Source organism: Phanerochaete carnosa (assembly GCF_000300595.1).
Source record: "Phanerochaete carnosa HHB-10118-sp unplaced genomic scaffold PHACAscaffold_10, whole genome shotgun sequence".
NCBI lineage: Eukaryota > Fungi > Basidiomycota > Agaricomycetes > Polyporales > Phanerochaetaceae > Phanerochaete > Phanerochaete carnosa.
In genome coordinates this window covers 1,746,987-1,765,236 of record NW_006767637.1, presented here as the reverse complement: position 1 = coordinate 1,765,236, position 18,250 = coordinate 1,746,987, and the positions used below count along the sequence as shown (strand labels likewise).

Sequence of the window (18,250 nt, the reverse complement as noted above, 5' to 3'; positions counted from 1 at the left end):
GCACCGTTCATCTCTCTTTGTAGATGGACAGAGCCGACGATACTCTTACTCATTATCGTCAATGCCATCGTGCTTACAATACAGGCCGCGCCTAATGCTGCCCTTCCTCAAAACTATCCTACAGATGCAGATGGCGTCATCCGTCCCCCCGAAGTCGAAGGTTACTTTCACCAATGGGAAGACTACGCATTATTTGTGTTATTTTTGGTATTTACGTGAGTGTAATATCCCTCGACTGTGGTCAGTCGCTGAAGAGCAGCCATGTAGTCTGGAAATGTTCGCCCGAATAGCTGTCTCAGGATTCCTTCTGGACCCCGAAGTTCCCGTATCCGCTCTTTTCACTTCAGTCTTTACACCACCACCTGACTCGGTTCTTCCTCCATCTGCCTCGGATCCTGTTTCCTTGTCTCGCCACCCTTCCCTCGTTCATTCGCATTCGCAGCCTCACATGCTGTCCCGTAATGCTTCCGTGACAGAGCGCTTTCGTCGCTTTCGTTATAACTTGACGCGCCCCTTCGTCCTCGCCCATCATTCCATGGCTGTCTCTATAGAGCCATCGTTGACGGAAGCAACTCCAAAGCGGCCGTCGGGCTCACGCGTCCGCTCAGACACTGTCCAGTCCAAGACTCCGATGATAGAGAAAGCGGAGCATATACACTCGCATATGCGCAATCCTTCGCAGCCGACGTTCCTCTCCAGGGCTCTCAAGTCAGACAACAGCAGCGGCGCTCTCTCGTTGCCCTTTCGTCTCAGTGTCCAGAAGTCGCATGACAGTACGCAACGGAATCTACCTTACCTACGCCATAGTTGGACGAGGATAGATTTCGTTGCTGTGCTCAGCTTCTGGATATGCTTCGGTCTGGCCGCCGCTGGTGTCGAACATGGCTCGTATCATATTGGTATCTTTCGGGCTTTAAGCGTGCTTCGGACGACTCGACTGCTCGCCATTACCTCTGGTACAACTGTGCGTACCTTCAATATGTAGCAATGTATTGGTTCCTAACGGCATCATCCAGACCATTATGCGTTCCTTGAAGACGGCACGTCCGTTACTCGCCAGTGTAGCTTACTTTGTACTTTTTGCCATGGTCATGTTCTCGTAAGTCCCAAGCTCAACATCCCTTCAGGCTAGTACGTATTTTGACATATATGTAGTATCATCGGTATTCAATCGTTCGAGGGGTCCTTTCGGCGGTCGTGTCATCTTCTACCGACTGGCGGTGAAGACAACATTGACCTCGGCCAACAATGCGGCGCATATATCGACCCCAACACGTTGGACGTTGTGCCCTATATTTCCCTCGAGAACACAACTCACACTAATGTCAAGGGTTTTGTGTGTCCCCTTGGACAAGTCTGCATGGTATGTTCGTCATACTAGCCGTTCAGCTATGTCTCACGAACTCGTCAGGAAAACCCTGGAAATCCGGAGACCGGTGTGGAGAGCTTCGACACAATCTATTACTCAGCATTACAAGTGTTCATTGTATCTTCCTCTAATGGCGTAAGTCTCGAAATAACTTTATGGGTTATTCATTATCTGAACATGAATTAGTGGTCGCCATTGATGTACGCCATGATGGACTCCGAGTTCTTCATCTCCTGCTTCTTCTTCATTGTGTGTATTATCGTGCTGAATTTCTGGCTCATCAACCTGTTTGTCGCCGTCATTACGAACACTTTCTCTGCGATCCGGAAAGACACGCATAAGAGCGCATTCGGCGCCGCTCCGTAAGTCCTTCAGACTTTTAGCCTGACTGAGTACTTGTACTCATCATATTAACAGTCTCGCACCTGCACTTCGCGATGATCAAGGATGGTCGATTGTTGACGGCCGGCGCGTGGCTAAACGTAGTCGATTGAAGGAAATATACGAGAGCATTCGTTGGTGCTGGGTAGCGCTCGCGCTGGCGTCGCTGGTCCTCCAGGCAACACGTAACGTAGATGCGGGTCCAACGCACAAGGAGATCCTGGACAAGGGCGAACTTGCCTTGACGCTCGTTTTTGACCTTGAGATTCTCATTCGCTTTGCTGCATATCTCCCCAGCTATCGTGGCTTCTTCGCGCGTGGGCAGAATTGGCTGGACCTTATCCTGGCCATCGGCTCTTCCATCATTCAAATCCCTGCTATCCACAACTCATCGGTCTATCCCTGGCTGACCATATTCCAATTGGCGAGGTTCTATCGCGTCATCTTGGAAATTCCGCGCATGAAGCCTCTCTTGGTAAGTTCGTCCCGTTAGTTCTCCCCCAGTTACTTACCGGCATTGCAGCTCGCGGTCTTTGGAAATATGTATGGTCTGGCCAATATGTCTCTGTTCTTGCTCATGATCAACTACATCACTGCACTCGTCGGCATTCAGCTTCTCCGCGGTGACATCCAGCAGGACGGTAGCAGATTCATCGATTGGGGGGAAGTCTTCAACTCATTTTTGGGTGTATACCAGATCTTCTCGTCCGAGAACTGGACTAACGTGCTGTATGACGCCGCGACGGCGGAAGTACCCTTACGAGAGTCAGCCGTAGTTGTACTCTTTATCTGCGGATGGTTCTTCTTCGCGAACTGTGAGCGTTTTGGCGCAGTACATGGCGTTAGATCGGGGCTAACACTCTCGTGTAGATATTGTCCTCCAGATGTTCATTGCCGTCATCAACGAAAACTTCGACGTCGCCGAAGAACAGAAGCGTAGCCAGCAAGCGTCTCATTTCTGGGCCGCACAACGCCCTCAGAAGGCTCGTGCTCCGTGGATCCGTCGAATGAACCCGTATCGATGGTTCAAAGCGAAGCCAAAGGCCATTGCAGTAGATCAGCTACCTTCCAATCTGGTCCTTCCTATGCAGAAGAGCTTAGTACAGGACTACGGCCTGCCGTTCAGGGACCGTCGAAGTGGTGTTCAGGTGCGGCGTCAATTCATATGTTAATCCCTTGTATACCTGAATTCCTATCTAGAACGGTGCAGGCAGATCTGGTGGGCCTAAGCATGTATCGAAGAGATCACTCAATATCCTCCAGAATTTGTTCTCTGGCGAAAAGACCGATGATGTTCCGCTGACTACCCTGCGAAGCAACCGCCGAGACTCTGCTGTTCCTCACGACGGAATTGATGAAGAGACGGAGAGGCACTTGTATGATATTTCCTGTCGGCGTGATACCTGAGTTGACCAGCTCTTCTAGAGAAGTTCTTGCTGCGCTGAACAACGAGACTGCCACCGTGGACGACGTCAACGATATCTTGTACGAACGCCGAGCTCAGAAGGCCGACTTCATTCGAGACCACCCCACGTACGACAAGACCTTCTGGATATTCTCACAGAAAAATCCACTCCGACAGGCGTGCCAAAAGCTAGTTTCTCCGGCCAACGGCGAGCGAATCTTCGGGGCGCCACCTTCTCTTATCGCGCACCCGATATTCCAATTGGTGCTCCTCCTGACCGTAGTTGCTGGCATAGTTATAGAGTGGATCGCGACTCCGCCTTATCGCAGGCAGTGGTACCAGGAACATGGATTCATCCGCGGCTCGTGGTTCGATATAGCGGAGGCTGCCTTCGGTCTTTCTCTGTTTGTCGAGTTTCTCATCAAGATCATCGCCGATGGTTTTCTCTTCACACCAAATGCCTACGTACGCAGTATCTGGAACATCCTGGACTTCCTGATCATGGTGGGGTTGGTCATCAATGTCACTACGGGACTCATCTTCATCGGTGGCCTCAGTCGGCTAACACGTTCGCTGAAAGCCCTTCGGGCTCTACGACTCATCACACTCATCGACAAGATGCGTTCGACATTCGAATCCTTGATCATCTTCGGAGCCACCCGTATCTTCGATGCCGCGCTACTGGCGATCCTCTACATGATTCCGTACGCTGTCTGGGGCACGAATATCTTTGCCGGTCTCATGAACGAATGTAACGACGGAAACGCGACCAACATAACCAACTGCATCAACGAGTACAGCAATGGCGTCCTCCAGAATGACCCAAATGCGTTTAACTTCTTGGTACCTCGTGTTTGGGACAACCCTCATCCTTCGACGAAGTTTTCGTTCGATTCGTTCAAAGCTTCGTTGCTTATTCTCTTTGAGATTGTATCCTTAGAAGGATGGATTGACGTCATGTCAGTCGCCGTCAGTATCACAGGAGTTGATCAGCAACCTCAGCAGAACGTATCTCAGGCCAACGCGATCTTCTTCCTCATCTACAATCTCTTGGGCGGTGTCGTCATTCTCACACTCTTTGTTAGGTATGCGGTGACATATCTCTTCTTCGTTGACTAAACTGATATCCCACCCTAGTATTATCATCGGCAATTTTACATCGAGGACAGGTAGCGCGTTCTTGACGCAGCCCCAACGAGAATGGATAGATCTCCAGAAGCTCATCAAGCGACAACGTCCCTCGAAACGTCCCAAGACGCGACCTACCTGGCCCATCCGAGCATGGTGCCACGACCGTGCTGTTCACAAGCATGGTTGGTGGCACAGAATGATGACAGCGCTATTCGTTTTGCATGTCATCGCGTTGATGACTCAGACCTTTGCTTCTCAGCATGCGTTCGATGACCTACGCAGTAAGTTGTTTTGACTGGGGTACCGACCAGTACTCATTCGTCTATTGCAGCCGACTTCTTTCTTTGTGTAACTATCATCTACCTGATCGACATCACCGTTCGGTTATACGGTCTGGGTTGGAGCAGCTATAGCGCAAACGGATGGAATCTGTTCGACATCATTGTTGCCGGTGGCAGCCTCATCACCATCATCATCGTGCGGTTCAACGCTGGTGGCTTCGCAGTCCAGCAGCTGCAGAAATTGTTTGTTACTTCTATCGCGCTCAAACTCGTACAGCGGACCAACAGTTTAAACAAACTGTTCAAAACCGCGGTGTAAGTATTTTATTCACATCAATCATATTTCTCCTCTGATTGCTTGTAGTGCAAGCTTACCGGTCATACTCAGCCTTTTGAGTCTCTGGCTAGTTCTGTTTTTATTCTTTGCTATCCTCTATGTCGAGGTATTCAGCTTGACGAAATGGAGCACGGGGGAGACCCGTAACCAGAACTATTCGTCGATGTCGAAAGCGCTGTTGATGCTTGCCTTTATGACAACTGGGTGAGTATTCTCACATCTCAGGACGACTGACGAACTGACAGACTATACAGCGAAGGATGGAATCAGTACATGCACGATTAGTAAGCGTTGACAGATTGTTCCGCGATATTCTTGTGCTGAGCGTTGGATGCAGTGCTCTCGTGTACCCTTACTGTACCAACGCGTCGTCTGCCAACGGGGATTCCGATTGCGGAAGTACTGGTTGGGCTTTCACCTTATTCATCGCTTGGAATCTTCTCAGCATGGTAAGTGCGAGGATCTATCTTGACCACGCCTTACTGATGGTGTGGTGTACATGCAGTATATCTTCGCGAACTTGTTCACTGGTAAGACGATACCGCTCTCTCCAGCACCTATAGAGCTGACGATATGCAGGTGTTGTCGTTGAGAGCTTCAACTACGTCTTCCAAATGACTGGCGGTTCCAAAGAGATTACTCGGGAAGAGATGCGCGCTTTCAAGAAGGTGTGGGCCGAATTTGCGAATCCCAAGACTGGATACTTGGGGCGCAACAAATTCGTGCCTTTCTTCTCGGTATGTTCACCCTTACTTCGTGGCTAACCCAGCCCTCACATTATCACCCGCAGAAACTGTCTGGAATATTCGAGGTCAAGATATATCCGACGGAATGGAGTCTGCAGAACATCATGGCTAGGTCAAAGGCGGAAGAAGAGTGCTCGACATATCCCGTAAACATCCGCAAGCTGCAGCTCAACATCAACAACATAGACCGCCAGATGATCAAGCGGAGAAAAAACGTGTGGAACCGACTGTACCACGAAGCTCGCATCTCTTACGAACCCGGCAAAGGAATTTCCTTCACGAACATGCTAATATTGCTCGCCCACCACAAACTCATTGTCGACCAAGAGGCCTTAGTGTACGTGCATGATTGAGACTCTGGCAATTTTCAAGCTCATTCCGTATCTGTAGGTTGCATGACCTCGTCATCCGAAATGAGACGAACAAGCTAGTCACAGATTTGGTAGATTTTGATCGTGTGCAGTCCCTGCTTCTCATGATATCCCACCGCCGGCGGTACCTCGCCCTGAAGGAGCAGATGCGGATGGAAAAGCTTGTCCAACATGGTGAGCCTCTGTCCCTTTGGTATCCTGGAACTCGTACTTATGAGCAATCCCCCTAGGGCTACCCAACATCGTCGTCGACGCCGGTGAACCGGTCACTCCTCCGTCAATCACACGGGATATCACTTCTCCTGGCCAGTACACGTCTCGTTACATGGATCCTGAGACTCCGTCACCAAGCTACCGAGGACATTCGCCAGAACTCTCGCTTTCGTTCGAAACGCCTTCGCACAGTACACTGCAGAGAAGTCGTCGCGTTAGCGATATTAGCATGCTATCTATCGGCGATACAGGCATGCGTGGCTCGTACGTATCCTGTGCTTTTGGTTCTGTTCTGAAGCTGACGTTGGCGTATCCAGGTTCGATTCGTCTTCAAGGGAGTCGCGTGTTGTCGAAGAGGACGCTGGTAACGTCTTGTCATCAATGCAAAATTCTATGTGGGGAGGTAAGCTGGGACCGCTCGCCGACCTCGATATTCCTTGCTGACCCTTTCCCGTAGAGCTACTACTTGAAGCCGCAGAAGAGGAGTCATGACACTAGCCCGCCGTTCATTCATTTCTTTCTATGCTTCCATGGGACTCTGCAAGGATAACATACTATTCACCATCTGTAGAACTGCATCGTTGCATTAGTACTTAGAGTGTTTACATACGAGTTAATTGGCATGTATAACCAGCCCCACGCCGTCCTTGCTGTTGAGCCGCTTGTTGCTTGGGCGCTTGAACGGCACATGGCGATAATTCAAGCTCCGTCTAAATATTTCCCAGAGCTTACTGTTTTCCATCCACTTTGCTCGTCGTCGATTACGACATACAGCAAGTCTTCAGCACCGGCGGGAACATCGGGAAACAGATCAGACACTGCGTGGTGCTGAATCTTACAACAAATTAGTGAGTTAAGGACGCTACCAGGGAATCGGGGGCCCGCATACAAACCTTTACGCAGAAGCAATCATGGCACCGTTCTCAAAGCCCGAGACGGTCCTCAAGCAAGCTGAGGGCCTTGTCTCCGTCGGACAGACACATGCAGCCCTGCAGTCCTTGACCGAAATGTTTTCCGCGAAGCGATTCCGTTCCACCCCCCTCGTATCTCTAGAACCAATTATGCTGCGCTTCGTCGAGCTTTGCGTAGACATGCGCAAGGGCCGCACTGCGAAAGAAGGTCTTATGCAATACAAGAACATTGCACAAAATACAAGCGTCCAGTCTATCGAGGTCGTCATCAACCGCTTCATCCAGCTTGCGGACGCGAAAGTGCAGGAGGCGCAGGAGAAAGCTGATAAGGTGGTGGCGGTGGATGTCGACGATTTAGAAGCTAGTGAGACTCCGGAAAGTATCCTACTTGGTGCAGTTAGCGGGGACCAAAGCAAGGATAGGACGGACAGGGCCCTTGTCACCCCTTGGCTGAAGTTCCTGTGGGAGAGCTACCGCACCGCCCTCGAGACGCTGAAAAATAACGCAAGGCTGGAGGTCGTGTACCAGGTGTGTTACGTTGTACGCTCCGACGAAGGGGTCTTAATGTGGGGTTTATAGCAAATTGCGCAACAAGCATTCCGCTTCTGCTTAAAGTACCAACGCAAAGTGGAGTTCCGCCGCCTCTGCGAGACTCTGCGTCTTCATCTATCGAATGTCGCGAAGTATGCTCACCAGCCGCATTCCATCAACCTTTCCGACTCGGAGACCCTGCAGCATCACCTCGACACTCGTTTCGCCCAGCTGAACACTTCAGTTGAGCTCGAGCTCTGGCAGGAGGCGTTCCGTTCCGTTGAGGATATCCACAACCTCCTCATTATGGCGAAGAAGGCACCTCGCCCCGCAATGATGGCCAACTACTACGAAAAGCTCACCAAGATTTTCTTGATGAGTGGCAATGCCCTCTATCACGCCGCTGCCTGGGGCCGCTCCTACGGTATCGTCACCGCCATGGGCGGTAAGTCCGACGAAGAGATTCGTCGCTTGGCTGGCCAGGTGCTTGTCAGCGCTCTTGCTGTTCCGGTCGGATCGAAGTCTGCCGATGGCAGTGAGGATGGCAAGGGCAAGAACCAACGTTTGACTGCACTCCTTGGCTTGAACAAGACTCCTACTCGTCAGGGTTTACTCAAGGATGCTGTAGGTCCCGATAATTATGCCTTGAAACTGACCATTCTGACCTTGTCGCCTAGCTGTCCCGCAACGTTCTGAAGCTGTCTCCTGAACCTATCAAGCAGCTGTACAACATCCTCGAGGTCACGTTTGACCCGCTTACTCTGTGCTCAACCATTGCACCACTGTTCCAATCCCTTCAATCCGACGCTAGCTACTCGCAGTACCTTCCTCTTCTGCAGCATGCTCTGCTGTCTCGTCTGCTCTTGCAGCTGTCCCAGGTCTACTCGTCTATCAAGGTCGACAACCTGCTTGAGCTCATCGCACCCCTACGCGCGAGCTCGACCGAAGGCTCGAGCGTGTTCGACGAGGAGCAGATCGAAGCATATGTGATGGGCTGTGCGCGCCGCGGAGAGCTTAACATCCGCGTTGACCACTCGGCGGGCAGCATCACCTTCGTCGACACCACATTCTCGGCCGTCGAGGACCCGAGCTCGAGCACCACGGCGAACGCAGCCGCAATCCAGCCGTCGACGTCCGAGGTCGTGAAGACGCGGCTGAACAGCCTGGCGACGTGCTTGCACAACTCGCTTGCGACGCTGTTCCCGCCCGAGCCGCTGTCCGAGGAGCGGCAGCAGGCCGAGTTCGCGGCGCTCATGGCTGCGGCACAAGCGGAGCGCAAGGCGTTGCAGGTGCGGCGGGCGATTGTCGCGCGTCGGCGCGAGCTCGGGATCGAGCTTGCTGCGCGCAAGGAGAAGGAGGAGACGAGCCGCAGAGCAGAGCTCAGCCGGAAGGAGAAGGAAGAGCAGGAGCGCAGACGTGTTGCGGAAGCGCGCCAGAAGGAGGTTGAGCGTGCGCGCAAGGAGATTGAGGCTATCCGCACCGAAGAGGCCCGGAAGCTAGCGCAGAGTCTCAAGGAGAAGGGCACGCTCAAGGTCGACGTCACTGTAAGTCCGGCCGGAGATGTTTTGCTTTCGCAACTGAGTAATACGCCTTGCAGGAAATGGAAAACCTCAGCACCGACAACTTGATGCGGCTGCAAGTGGAGCAGCTCGAGAAGGAGAAGCGCGGGTTGAACGAGAAGATGCGGATCGCTTCGAAGCGGATCGACCACGTTGAGCGCGCATACCGCAAGGAGGAGCGACCGTTGCTGGCAATGGACTATGAAGTGCAGCAGGCGAACGATAAGGCGGCTCACGAGGCGGCACAAAAGGCGCGCGTAGAGACAGCGCGTCTTACACACCAGAAGGATCTGGAGACGAAGAAGCGCTTGCTACAGGTGATGGACGACTGGAGGGCATACCGCGAAGTCGTCGCTGGCAAGCGCGGCGAGGAGTTTACCAAGCACCAACAGCTGGCACAGAAGAAGATCGAAGAGGAAAAGGCCAAGCGGCGCGCGGCAATCCTCAAGGAGCGCGAGGAAGAGAGGCTCCATCACGAAGAAGAGGAACGTCTGAGGCGCGAGCAGGAGGAAGAGGAGCGCCAGCGGGAAGAGGGTGAGTGTCATGAGACTAAATGTCGAGATCAGACTCACATTGCCCCTTCCAGCTCGTCTCGCCGAAGAAGAGCGCGTCCGCGCCGAGGAAGAGGCCGCAAAGGAGGCAGAGGAGGCGAAGAAGCTCGAGGCGGAAGAAAAGGCCGCCTCGCTCCGGAAAGAACGCGAGGCAGAGCGACAGGCTGCGCTCGAGCAAGCCCGCCTGCAGCAGCAGCGCGAGGAAGAGGCCGAGCAGCGCCGGAACCAGCGTGCGGCAGAGCGCGAACGAGAGCGTGAACGAGAACGCTTGGGGGTGCGTGCTCCCCCTGCGCGTGCTGCGCCCGTGCCCGCGCCCGCGGCCGACGAGGGTGCTTGGCGTCGTGGCAGCGCCGCGCCGTCGACGCCTTCGCGCGCGCCTGCTGCGCTCCCCTCAGAAATTCCTGCTACTGGCAAATACCGCCCCGGCGCATTCGCCGCTGGCGGCGGCAACGGCGGCGGCGGCGGCGGCGGAGGATGGCGCGCCCGCGAGGCCGTGAAGAAAGACGTCGAGGCTGTTGGATCAGCACCTGCGTCGCGTCCCGAGTCCCCCGCGCCGAAGAAAGAGGAGGTTCAAAGGGACACTGACGGCTTCCAGACCGTCGCGCCCAAGGGTGTCTGGCGTCCGAAACGCGGCAGGGCCTAAGCTTCTTGCGTCGTGCTATTAAGTTAGGTTTCCACATATGCATTCTCACATCTGTTCCGTGCACACGAGCTCAGCTGTAAAACTGCGCGGTGCACTAGATCGTCATACTATGTAGGTTCGCAATTGCACTTGTTGTACCATAAGCTCTTACGAACTCTGCGTGAGAGAGAAGCAGAATGCATTAAGCACTTCCAAATACCTGAGTCTGGTATAATGCTCCTTCTTCCCCATTCCCCTCGGTTCCTCCAATCCTTCAGTGAACTCATTTGCAGGGTTATGTCGTGTCTTGCTTGGATTTTGCGTTACGGAAGGAGGCAACGACATTCCCGCCATTCAAGACCGTAACCCGAGCGGCTTCGTGGCGTTCGAAGCGCCCACGATCTGGACGCTCTCCGTCAAGCGAATATTACCCCGCTTTCCCTCGCAGCCTTGGATCAAGCTTTACACAACACATCGTCCCATGCAGAGGTCCGGTACCTGGAATAAGCAAGGCTTGGTATGTTTTATTCTAGCCTCGTATAAGCTCAACACCACTTGCTGTCCAACCTTTATCGGCGCTCCCTGATCGGAAGCTTTGGAGTTTAACTTATCAATGGATGCTGTTGGTCAGACCATGACACTATAACAGCGGATTGCCCACCATTATGCTTCTTACAGGCGCTTCGAGTTAGATGCGGGCTCTGGCGTCGTGCAAGCATACCTTGAGACCGTGCTCGGGCCGCTTTAGTGCTCATGCTTACAGCCTGTGAGCCATACGGAGCTACATTCCGCGTCAAGCAGCACGAGTGGCAGTGTGCCGCTGGTCCCCTGTCCTTTATGATGACGTTAGAAGCTCGGACGATATCGATGGAGAATCTCTGGCACGCAATCAGTATAATAAGCTCAATCAAGTCTTCTGCAGCCCGGATCCTACTACATGTCCCCTAGCATGTGATATCAGGTATGCAATTGCTTGTATTCATAGCTCTGTGTGTACTATTGGCTGGCTGCGTTCAGGTCAGGTTACGTTGCTGCGCACCGATCTTTCTATGTGCTCACCGCAGGCAAGCCATCCGCATGACTCCGGTGCCGCAAAATCGTCGACTTCAACGTTCCACCTGCCTCCGATGGCTTCGCTTCAAGTAAGCTCATGCACTACGTTGCAATAGGCTATATGTGGCTATGTCTTAGCTTCGAAGCATTGTTATGCTCGGTCGTACCACCGACCGACAAGGTCGAGTTATTACAACATCATCTGATGCCCTCAAGGCGACGAATTCACATGAAAGCAGCATAAGAGGCGCTGCGTATATATGTCCTCCATTCGTAGAGGGTCAGCTCTAAGGTATCTATTCGTGTTATGAACCTCTCGTTACATCTAGCTCCGGCAAGTACGCTGTTGCTTGCCAGCCCGCTCATCTTCCTTCTACTCTGGAGATTTGTGGGCCGGCTTCTCAGATTATATTTTCTTCGGAGGTATACTACGGTCGAGGGCCTTTCACTACTCGGTATAAAACGAGGGAAGAAGATTCAAGGCACTGCGGTAGTGTGTGGAGGAAGGTAAGCCGCCATACGTCACATCTCCGAGGCCTCACCCCACCTCCCGTCTAGTATCTCGGGACTGCTCACTGCCCGCGTCTGCTCTGACCATTTCACCAACGTGATCATCGTCGATCCCGAGCTGCATGAGGTCGTGAGATCGAAGCCAAGTACTCGCATCGCCCAGTATGATTCACTGCACGGTACGCTCTCGCGTTGCTACCCTAATCCTGTTTAATTCAATTAATTGCAGGTTACCTGACCTTCGTACTTGAGGGCATGCGGGGACTTTGGCCAAACTTTGACGAAGAGCTCCGCAATGCCGGAGGATTGTCAGTATCATCGCCACTTTGTCTGTTGTCCAAGCTGACCCATTATACTGTAGCATTGCGCCTGGGGACGTCAAGCCCTTCTTCGGCGGGACCCTCATGCCGGCGCCATATGAGGAGTATGAGGGTAAAGCGAAGAAGCTTCCCGAGACGATGTTTGTGCGGCGTCCAGTTCTTGAGAACCTCCTCCGCAAGCTTCTGCTCGGCCCGTCCAAAGCGAGCTCAAACATACACACCATCACGGGCTCAATCAGATCACTGGAGACAGTGAGGGACTCCAACGGCGCTCGTGTTAATACTGTTATCATCAGGCAGCACGACGGTGGCGAGATCATCATCAACGACCCTACGCTGGTGGCCGGTACATCTCCGTGACAATTACGCCTGAAGCTTCGCTAACACAGTACACAGATTGCTCGGGCGACAGCCAAGCGGGACTCAAGTGGCTGAGGAAAGCAGGGTACGACATACCTCCCGAGGTCCGGCTCGAATATGACCAGAAGTTGTACTACGTGACGATCACGTTCGCTGTTTCGGACGGTATGAAGTCCCGGATCGATCGCCTCCTGCGCGAAGGCGGACAGGACGGCTTCGATCGCATCGGTTGGCTGTACACGTTCGTGCCGCATTACAACGTCTGCAACGAGGGTTTCGTGCTTGGGAAGATGGACAACGACACCAGTACGTCGGTCAATGTCTTTGCCGATAGAGTGAGTGTGCTGAACGGACAATCCAGTGCAATTGTGCTGCGGCGGCTGGGGCGACGTCTCGCTCCCGCTCACTGCAGGCGAGATCGAGGGCTACGTCAGCTCTGCGAGAGGGCGCGAGCCTGTGCCAGAGTGGTTGATTGAGATACTCCGCATCCTTTGTGAAGAGGGCGAACCCAAGTTCAAGCCACTCAAAATCAGTAAGCAACTCCTCCCGAACACTCTATATCAGTGCACTGACGGTATCAATCTCGAACACAGGGCCATGCTCGTACATTCGCTACCAGGACGTGGAAGGCCTTCCCTCGAACTTCGTCGCCATTGGCGATGCCATGCTCCAGCTGAACCCTATCTACGCGTGCGCAGCGTTCTGTCGGCTGCCATCACCAGTTTGACGCTGACGCGACCAGCAGCCAGGGCTGTAGCAAGGCCATGATGGGCGCAGTGACCCTGAGCACCTTGCTTGCATCCAGCAACCCCGTGCCGCGCTCGTCCGGCAAAGAAGACATGCCCGCCGACTTTGGGCTCAGGTACTTCCACGAAGTGAGCAACCACGGCGAGGCCTTGTGGTGCGTCCCGCTGTCCGTTTCTGAGATATTCAAACTCACGAGGATGAGCCTAGGGAGTCGACGAAGACATTCGGTTTGTGGCCACGCTCTTTGCTTCTGGCCTCAAGCTCAATACACGTACAGATTATGGTTTCTCTAGCACTAGGCCTGTCAAAGGTGAGACGCTCGACTGCGGTTCCTTCGCCCGGTGGTACCTCGACCTTTTCATCGATGCAGCAATCAAGGTGGGAGTCCCGAATTTATTTTCCCAGACTACGATAATAATTCTATGTGCTTAGGACCGTGAGCTTGCTTCGTGCATGTGGCACGTCCGGATGCTTCTTGCTCCTCCGACCGACATGTTTACACCGAGAATACTGTGGAAGCTGGCGAGCCGCACGTTGCAGAGTCGTATTTCCCACAACGTACCATAAAATAGTCCTTCCGAGCGTCGATAAAGCACAACTCCCCAGATGTATTAGCTTCGACATGTTGTCATTTCGGAAAAAGAGTATTCGTGTCTATAATGTATCCGTCCATGCAAATTACGTTTCAAAACCTAGCTCCACTCCGAGTATCGATAAAGATTCTCCGAAGCGAACTCCTGCTCAGTCCGGTGCAAACCTGCGGAACCGGGCGCAGGCATTGCCGACGGCTCGCGGCCGAAGTATCTGAGCTCCAAGCCGCCGGGAACGCGCGCGAGCGTTCTGACAATGCGCTCATTGACGTGTTGCCACGCTCCTGCGTTATACGGCTCTTCTTGTGCCCAAGCCACTCCCTTCGCGTTCGGGTAGCGTTCGATCACCTCGCGGAGGCGCACCCACGGGAAGGGGCAGAGCTCCTCGATGCGGATGAGCGCGATGTGGTTCGCGGTCTCGCTTCCCTGCTGCCGGAGCGGCTCACGGGCCTTGTCGAGCTCGTAGAACTGTTTGCCGCTCAGGAGATAGATGAACTGGACTGTTGAAGGGTCTTGGATGTATGGGTCGTCGAGTACGGGCTGGAACTGCGTGCCGGCGTCCATATCTGACAAAGTCGACGATGCCGCCTGCGGGACCCTGATGAGCTTTGGTGGACAACAAGTAACTGTTTGTCACTTACCGGAAGCCTCAGCAGGCCCTTGGGACCGATGACAATTAAGGGTTTCCGGTAATTGCGCTTCATTTGTCGGCGGAGTAGGTGGAAGTACTGCGCTGCCGTTGTAGGGTACACGACATGCATATTGACGTTGGGGCTCTTGCTCTCATCTTCAGGATATATCACCCCATCATTTGTCATCTGCAATTTGACTAAGACATTGACTACACGATGATACAAGGCATGGCATTACCTGCAGCCACCGTTCTGGGCGGCAAGATGAGTGTTCGGGACCGGCACCGTCGAGGCTGATAGAACAGATATTAGCACGGGAACATTCGACGTCAGCATCACGCCCACCCATGAGGAAGGTTAAGCACAATGCCGCTTTGTTTCAGCCACTTGGCTAGAAATGGTGTTAGGATCCTCCTGCAGCGTCGACGAAGTAGATCACTGACCTTCAGCCGAAGAAATGAAGGTATCGATCATAATCTTGAAGATAATGAGAACCTCAATGCACATCAAAATGGAAAGCAAATCGTACCTGAGCCCCATTGAAGAAGTCACCAAACTGCGCCTCCCAGATTGGCAGGATATCTGGCCGCTCCCAGCTCACACCGTACTCGAACTACCAAAATATCGATATAAGTCAGATTATCTCGTGCGGGCTGTCATCACTTACACCAAGGACCGCATATTCGCTAAGCGAACCTGCACATCGCATGAATCGGCGCTCAACAAGTAAAACGATAGACGAGTGTGAACGCACTGTTAGCCAACTCGAGCCTGCCCTCCGACTTCAGATTTTCGTTGAGCGGAACGATGACGCCTTCTGTCTTCTGGTCAACGAGCATCGCATGTCTGCGAACAAGCCTCATCAGTTCAGGAGATGCCGTGTCTCTTGAGGGGATGGACAAACCGCTGGCTGAACGTGCCTCTGCCAACGTCCTGGCCGGAGATGCGGATATCATAGCCCTCTAGCATGAGCGAACCCCACGCCAGAGCCTGTAGACACCACCTGAGTTCTCTGAGGGCGACTTCGAAGCGGCCAGACGCACCTCAGCAGTTGCCCAGTCTATGTCCTTTCCGTCTTCGAGGGTCCGCAGCCTGCGCTTCACGTGCCTCTGGAGACGCGAATGGACCTCCTGTGTGCCATGAGCAAGGTCAGTTCTCTAAATGGACACTCCGCAGCGAAGATAGTACGCACGAATCCTTCAGGCGTAGCCACGCTGGCCTTACCGATCTCTACCAAGAGCTCCTTCTGGATGCCGGTCTCGGGGTGGTAAAGGACAGGCGATTCTTGCTCGATACCTGCCGCGTCGTTCAGCGGGGACACAATGCCCTTCCACTGGGCGGTGTGCTCGAGAGGTGGCGGATCGAAAGTGTCGGCGGCGGCGAGCTCGGAGTTCAGATGGTCTTTGTGCAAGGACCGGATGGACTCGGCGGTAGATGAATCGATAACGCCTTCGGACTAGAGGACGAAAAGATATCAGGAGAGTAATTTATAGGAGAGGAGCAATAAACTCACAATTAGCTGCTGCTCGTAAAGCGAAGGAACGGACTGCCTGGACCGGATCTTCTCGTACATGAGTGGCTGAGTGAAGGCTGGCTCGTCGAGCTCGTTGTGCCCCCTGAATACCAGAAGTGTCAGCATGCGTCACTAAAAACAAGACAAAGAATACCTCACCATCGGCGGTATACGATCAGGTCAATGATGATATCCTTGCGGAACAAGTTCCTGTACTTAAATGCGACCTCGATAGCGCGCGTGACATCTGGAGTATCGGCGTGAGCACATACTGTGACCTAGCAGACAAGAGATAGGTACCCTCTGGATAGTCCCCATTGACATGCAAGACCGGAGCGTTGATCATCTTGCCGATGTCAGAGCAGTACAACGAAGAGCGAGCGCCAGAAGCTGGAGTGGTGTATCCGATGCTGTACCATAGTGTCGCTTTGTTAGAGACACCAGGGCCTGTGTGACAGTATAGACTCCTTCGTACCTGTTACTGGAAAGCACAGCGATAATTTTTTAGATTTCCAGTCAGCCACACGGGAACCAAGACTCACTTAACGACGATATGGACCGAACCGCCCACGGTATAGTGTGGCAGGTTGCTCAAACCCAAGCCTTCCATAACGACACCTTGACCAGTGAAGCTCGCATCGCCATGCATCTGAACACATAGGGCCTTGTCGCCGGGGTAACATTCACCGATATGTTCCTGCAATGCCGCGTTCGCTTGTCCCTGAGCCTCGGACTGACGTGCCTTTGAATTCAAGTGTGCCGTATCCGACTGCGATTTTTGCATGGCCAACCCTCAGGTCAGTATATGCGTAGCATATCCAGACTCGACTTACGGGAATACCGAAAAGCTCCTTGAGTAGCGCAAACTGCTTCGCTCGTGTCTTGCCGAGCGCGACAGGGTTGATGGCCTCGAGGTGTGACGGGTTCGGGAGCATGGAGACCTTGAGCTTGTGCGCGCGATATGCCAGAGTCGGGTTAGACACCAAGTGGCTGACGATGTCGCCGTATGCCTTGGCGTCTTCCACGAGCGCACTGGGGATTTCGTCGCCTCCAAGGACTTTGTTGAAGAGCCTGCGGCTGGGGAGCTCAAGGAGACCGGTGAGCAGGTTCAGGCGTCCTCGATGTGCCATGCCAAAGATGATGTTCGTGATGCCAGCTAGCAGACATTAGTTTATACGCATACATATGGCGAACCACGCACCCTCGCTTGCACACCTGAACAGCGCGTCCATGGCAGGTAGCATCGACTCGCCGCCCTCGAGCCCGTAGCGCTTCAGGTTCGGGAACTTGGCCTGCATGAACTGGTCAAAGACCTCGCTCTCGGCGACGAGCTTGTGGATCCTGCGCTTTTCGTCCGCAGAGAGCGGTGCCGGCGCAACCTGCGACTCGAGGAGGTGCGAGAACCAGAGCCGCTCCGTCTTGGACGGCGAGTGCATGTACTCGTACGCGATGCGTCCAACGTAGATGCGCCGGAGGTGCTCCGTGATTCGTGCGAGCGTCCATTCCTCTGAGGTGCCCGCCTCACCGACGGGGCGCGTCCAGACGATGCCGTCGATGTTGTACTTCGCACTGGGGTCTGCCAGGCCGTACCGAGCAGGGTTGAGCGCGGCGACTTCTTCGCGCTGGAGCAGGTCGAGCGGGTCGATGTGTGCTGCACGGTGGCCGTGCATGCGTAACGAGTCGACATAGCGCAGCAGAGGCGCGTTCTTCGTCCGGTTCTCGAGCTGAGCGGGGCTGTCTGCGTGAGAGGTCACTATGTGCGTCGCCCCGGGACGAATACAGCTACGCACAGTCTGGCAAGGCAAAGCGACGTGGCTCGCGGTATCCGTAAGACCTGTCGTGGTACGTCCTTACACTCCCCGCAAGCCGCGCGTGGACGGGTCCGCCGCGTCGGAGTCGGCTCACCGCCAGAGCGTCTCCTCTCATCGCCAACGACGAGTAGCGTGTCAGAACACACTCAGCAAGGTGGTGATGGTGGTGGTGGTGGTGGTCGAGAGGCTTAGAGGAACTGCAAATAGAGCGGGCTCATGAGAGCGGAGGTATACTTGAAGTTGCAACTCGGCGCACAAGTACCGTCCGGGACGTGTCACGAGTACGGTGAGACATCATTGGATTGC

At 53.8% G+C, this 18,250-nt stretch overlaps 4 protein-coding genes across 4 annotated transcripts; 3 read left to right on the top strand and 1 right to left on the bottom strand.

The window, feature by feature from the left end:
• The first annotated feature begins 643 nt into the window (after window positions 1-643).
• Window positions 644-6,869, top strand: PHACADRAFT_263446 (uncharacterized protein). Its single transcript, XM_007400438.1, has 22 exons — window positions 644-964; window positions 1,017-1,099; window positions 1,156-1,363; window positions 1,412-1,504; window positions 1,556-1,731; window positions 1,787-2,225; window positions 2,274-2,565; window positions 2,621-2,898; window positions 2,951-3,126; window positions 3,176-4,240; window positions 4,293-4,567; window positions 4,618-4,882; window positions 4,932-5,108; window positions 5,159-5,188; window positions 5,242-5,353; window positions 5,410-5,434; window positions 5,484-5,641; window positions 5,695-5,987; window positions 6,041-6,195; window positions 6,252-6,498; window positions 6,552-6,637; window positions 6,692-6,869. The coding sequence occupies exons 1-22, from the start codon at window positions 665-667 to the stop codon at window positions 6,724-6,726; spliced, it is 4,968 nt and encodes a 1,655-aa protein (XP_007400500.1). The 5' UTR covers window positions 644-664; the 3' UTR covers window positions 6,727-6,869.
• Window positions 6,870-7,204: 335 nt separating this feature from the next.
• On the top strand, window positions 7,205-10,564 carry PHACADRAFT_263445 (uncharacterized protein). The gene is made up of 5 exons (XM_007400437.1): window positions 7,205-7,673; window positions 7,725-8,300; window positions 8,354-9,220; window positions 9,274-9,769; window positions 9,822-10,564. The coding sequence occupies exons 1-5, from the start codon at window positions 7,326-7,328 to the stop codon at window positions 10,427-10,429; spliced, it is 2,895 nt and encodes a 964-aa protein (XP_007400499.1). The 5' UTR covers window positions 7,205-7,325; the 3' UTR covers window positions 10,430-10,564.
• A 1,775-nt stretch (window positions 10,565-12,339) lies between these two features.
• Window positions 12,340-12,651, top strand: PHACADRAFT_263443 (uncharacterized protein; the record flags this gene model as incomplete). Its single annotated transcript, XM_007400436.1, has 1 exon — window positions 12,340-12,651. The coding sequence occupies exon 1, from the start codon at window positions 12,376-12,378 to the stop codon at window positions 12,649-12,651; it is 276 nt and encodes a 91-aa protein (XP_007400498.1). The 5' UTR covers window positions 12,340-12,375.
• Window positions 12,652-13,574: 923 nt separating this feature from the next.
• PHACADRAFT_152038 (uncharacterized protein) lies at window positions 13,575-18,200 on the bottom strand. The gene is made up of 19 exons (XM_007400435.1): window positions 17,924-18,200; window positions 17,335-17,871; window positions 16,967-17,289; window positions 16,676-16,902; window positions 16,434-16,543; window positions 16,293-16,380; window positions 16,134-16,236; window positions 15,813-16,076; window positions 15,664-15,750; window positions 15,525-15,610; window positions 15,375-15,466; window positions 15,288-15,316; window positions 15,150-15,233; window positions 15,064-15,097; window positions 14,966-15,011; window positions 14,859-14,913; window positions 14,630-14,806; window positions 13,831-14,576; window positions 13,575-13,776 (listed from the first exon to the last, which is right to left on the bottom strand). The coding sequence occupies exons 1-18, from the start codon at window positions 18,057-18,059 to the stop codon at window positions 14,091-14,093; spliced, it is 2,964 nt and encodes a 987-aa protein (XP_007400497.1). The 5' UTR covers window positions 18,060-18,200; the 3' UTR covers window positions 13,575-13,776; window positions 13,831-14,090.
• Window positions 18,201-18,250: the final 50 nt, after the last annotated feature.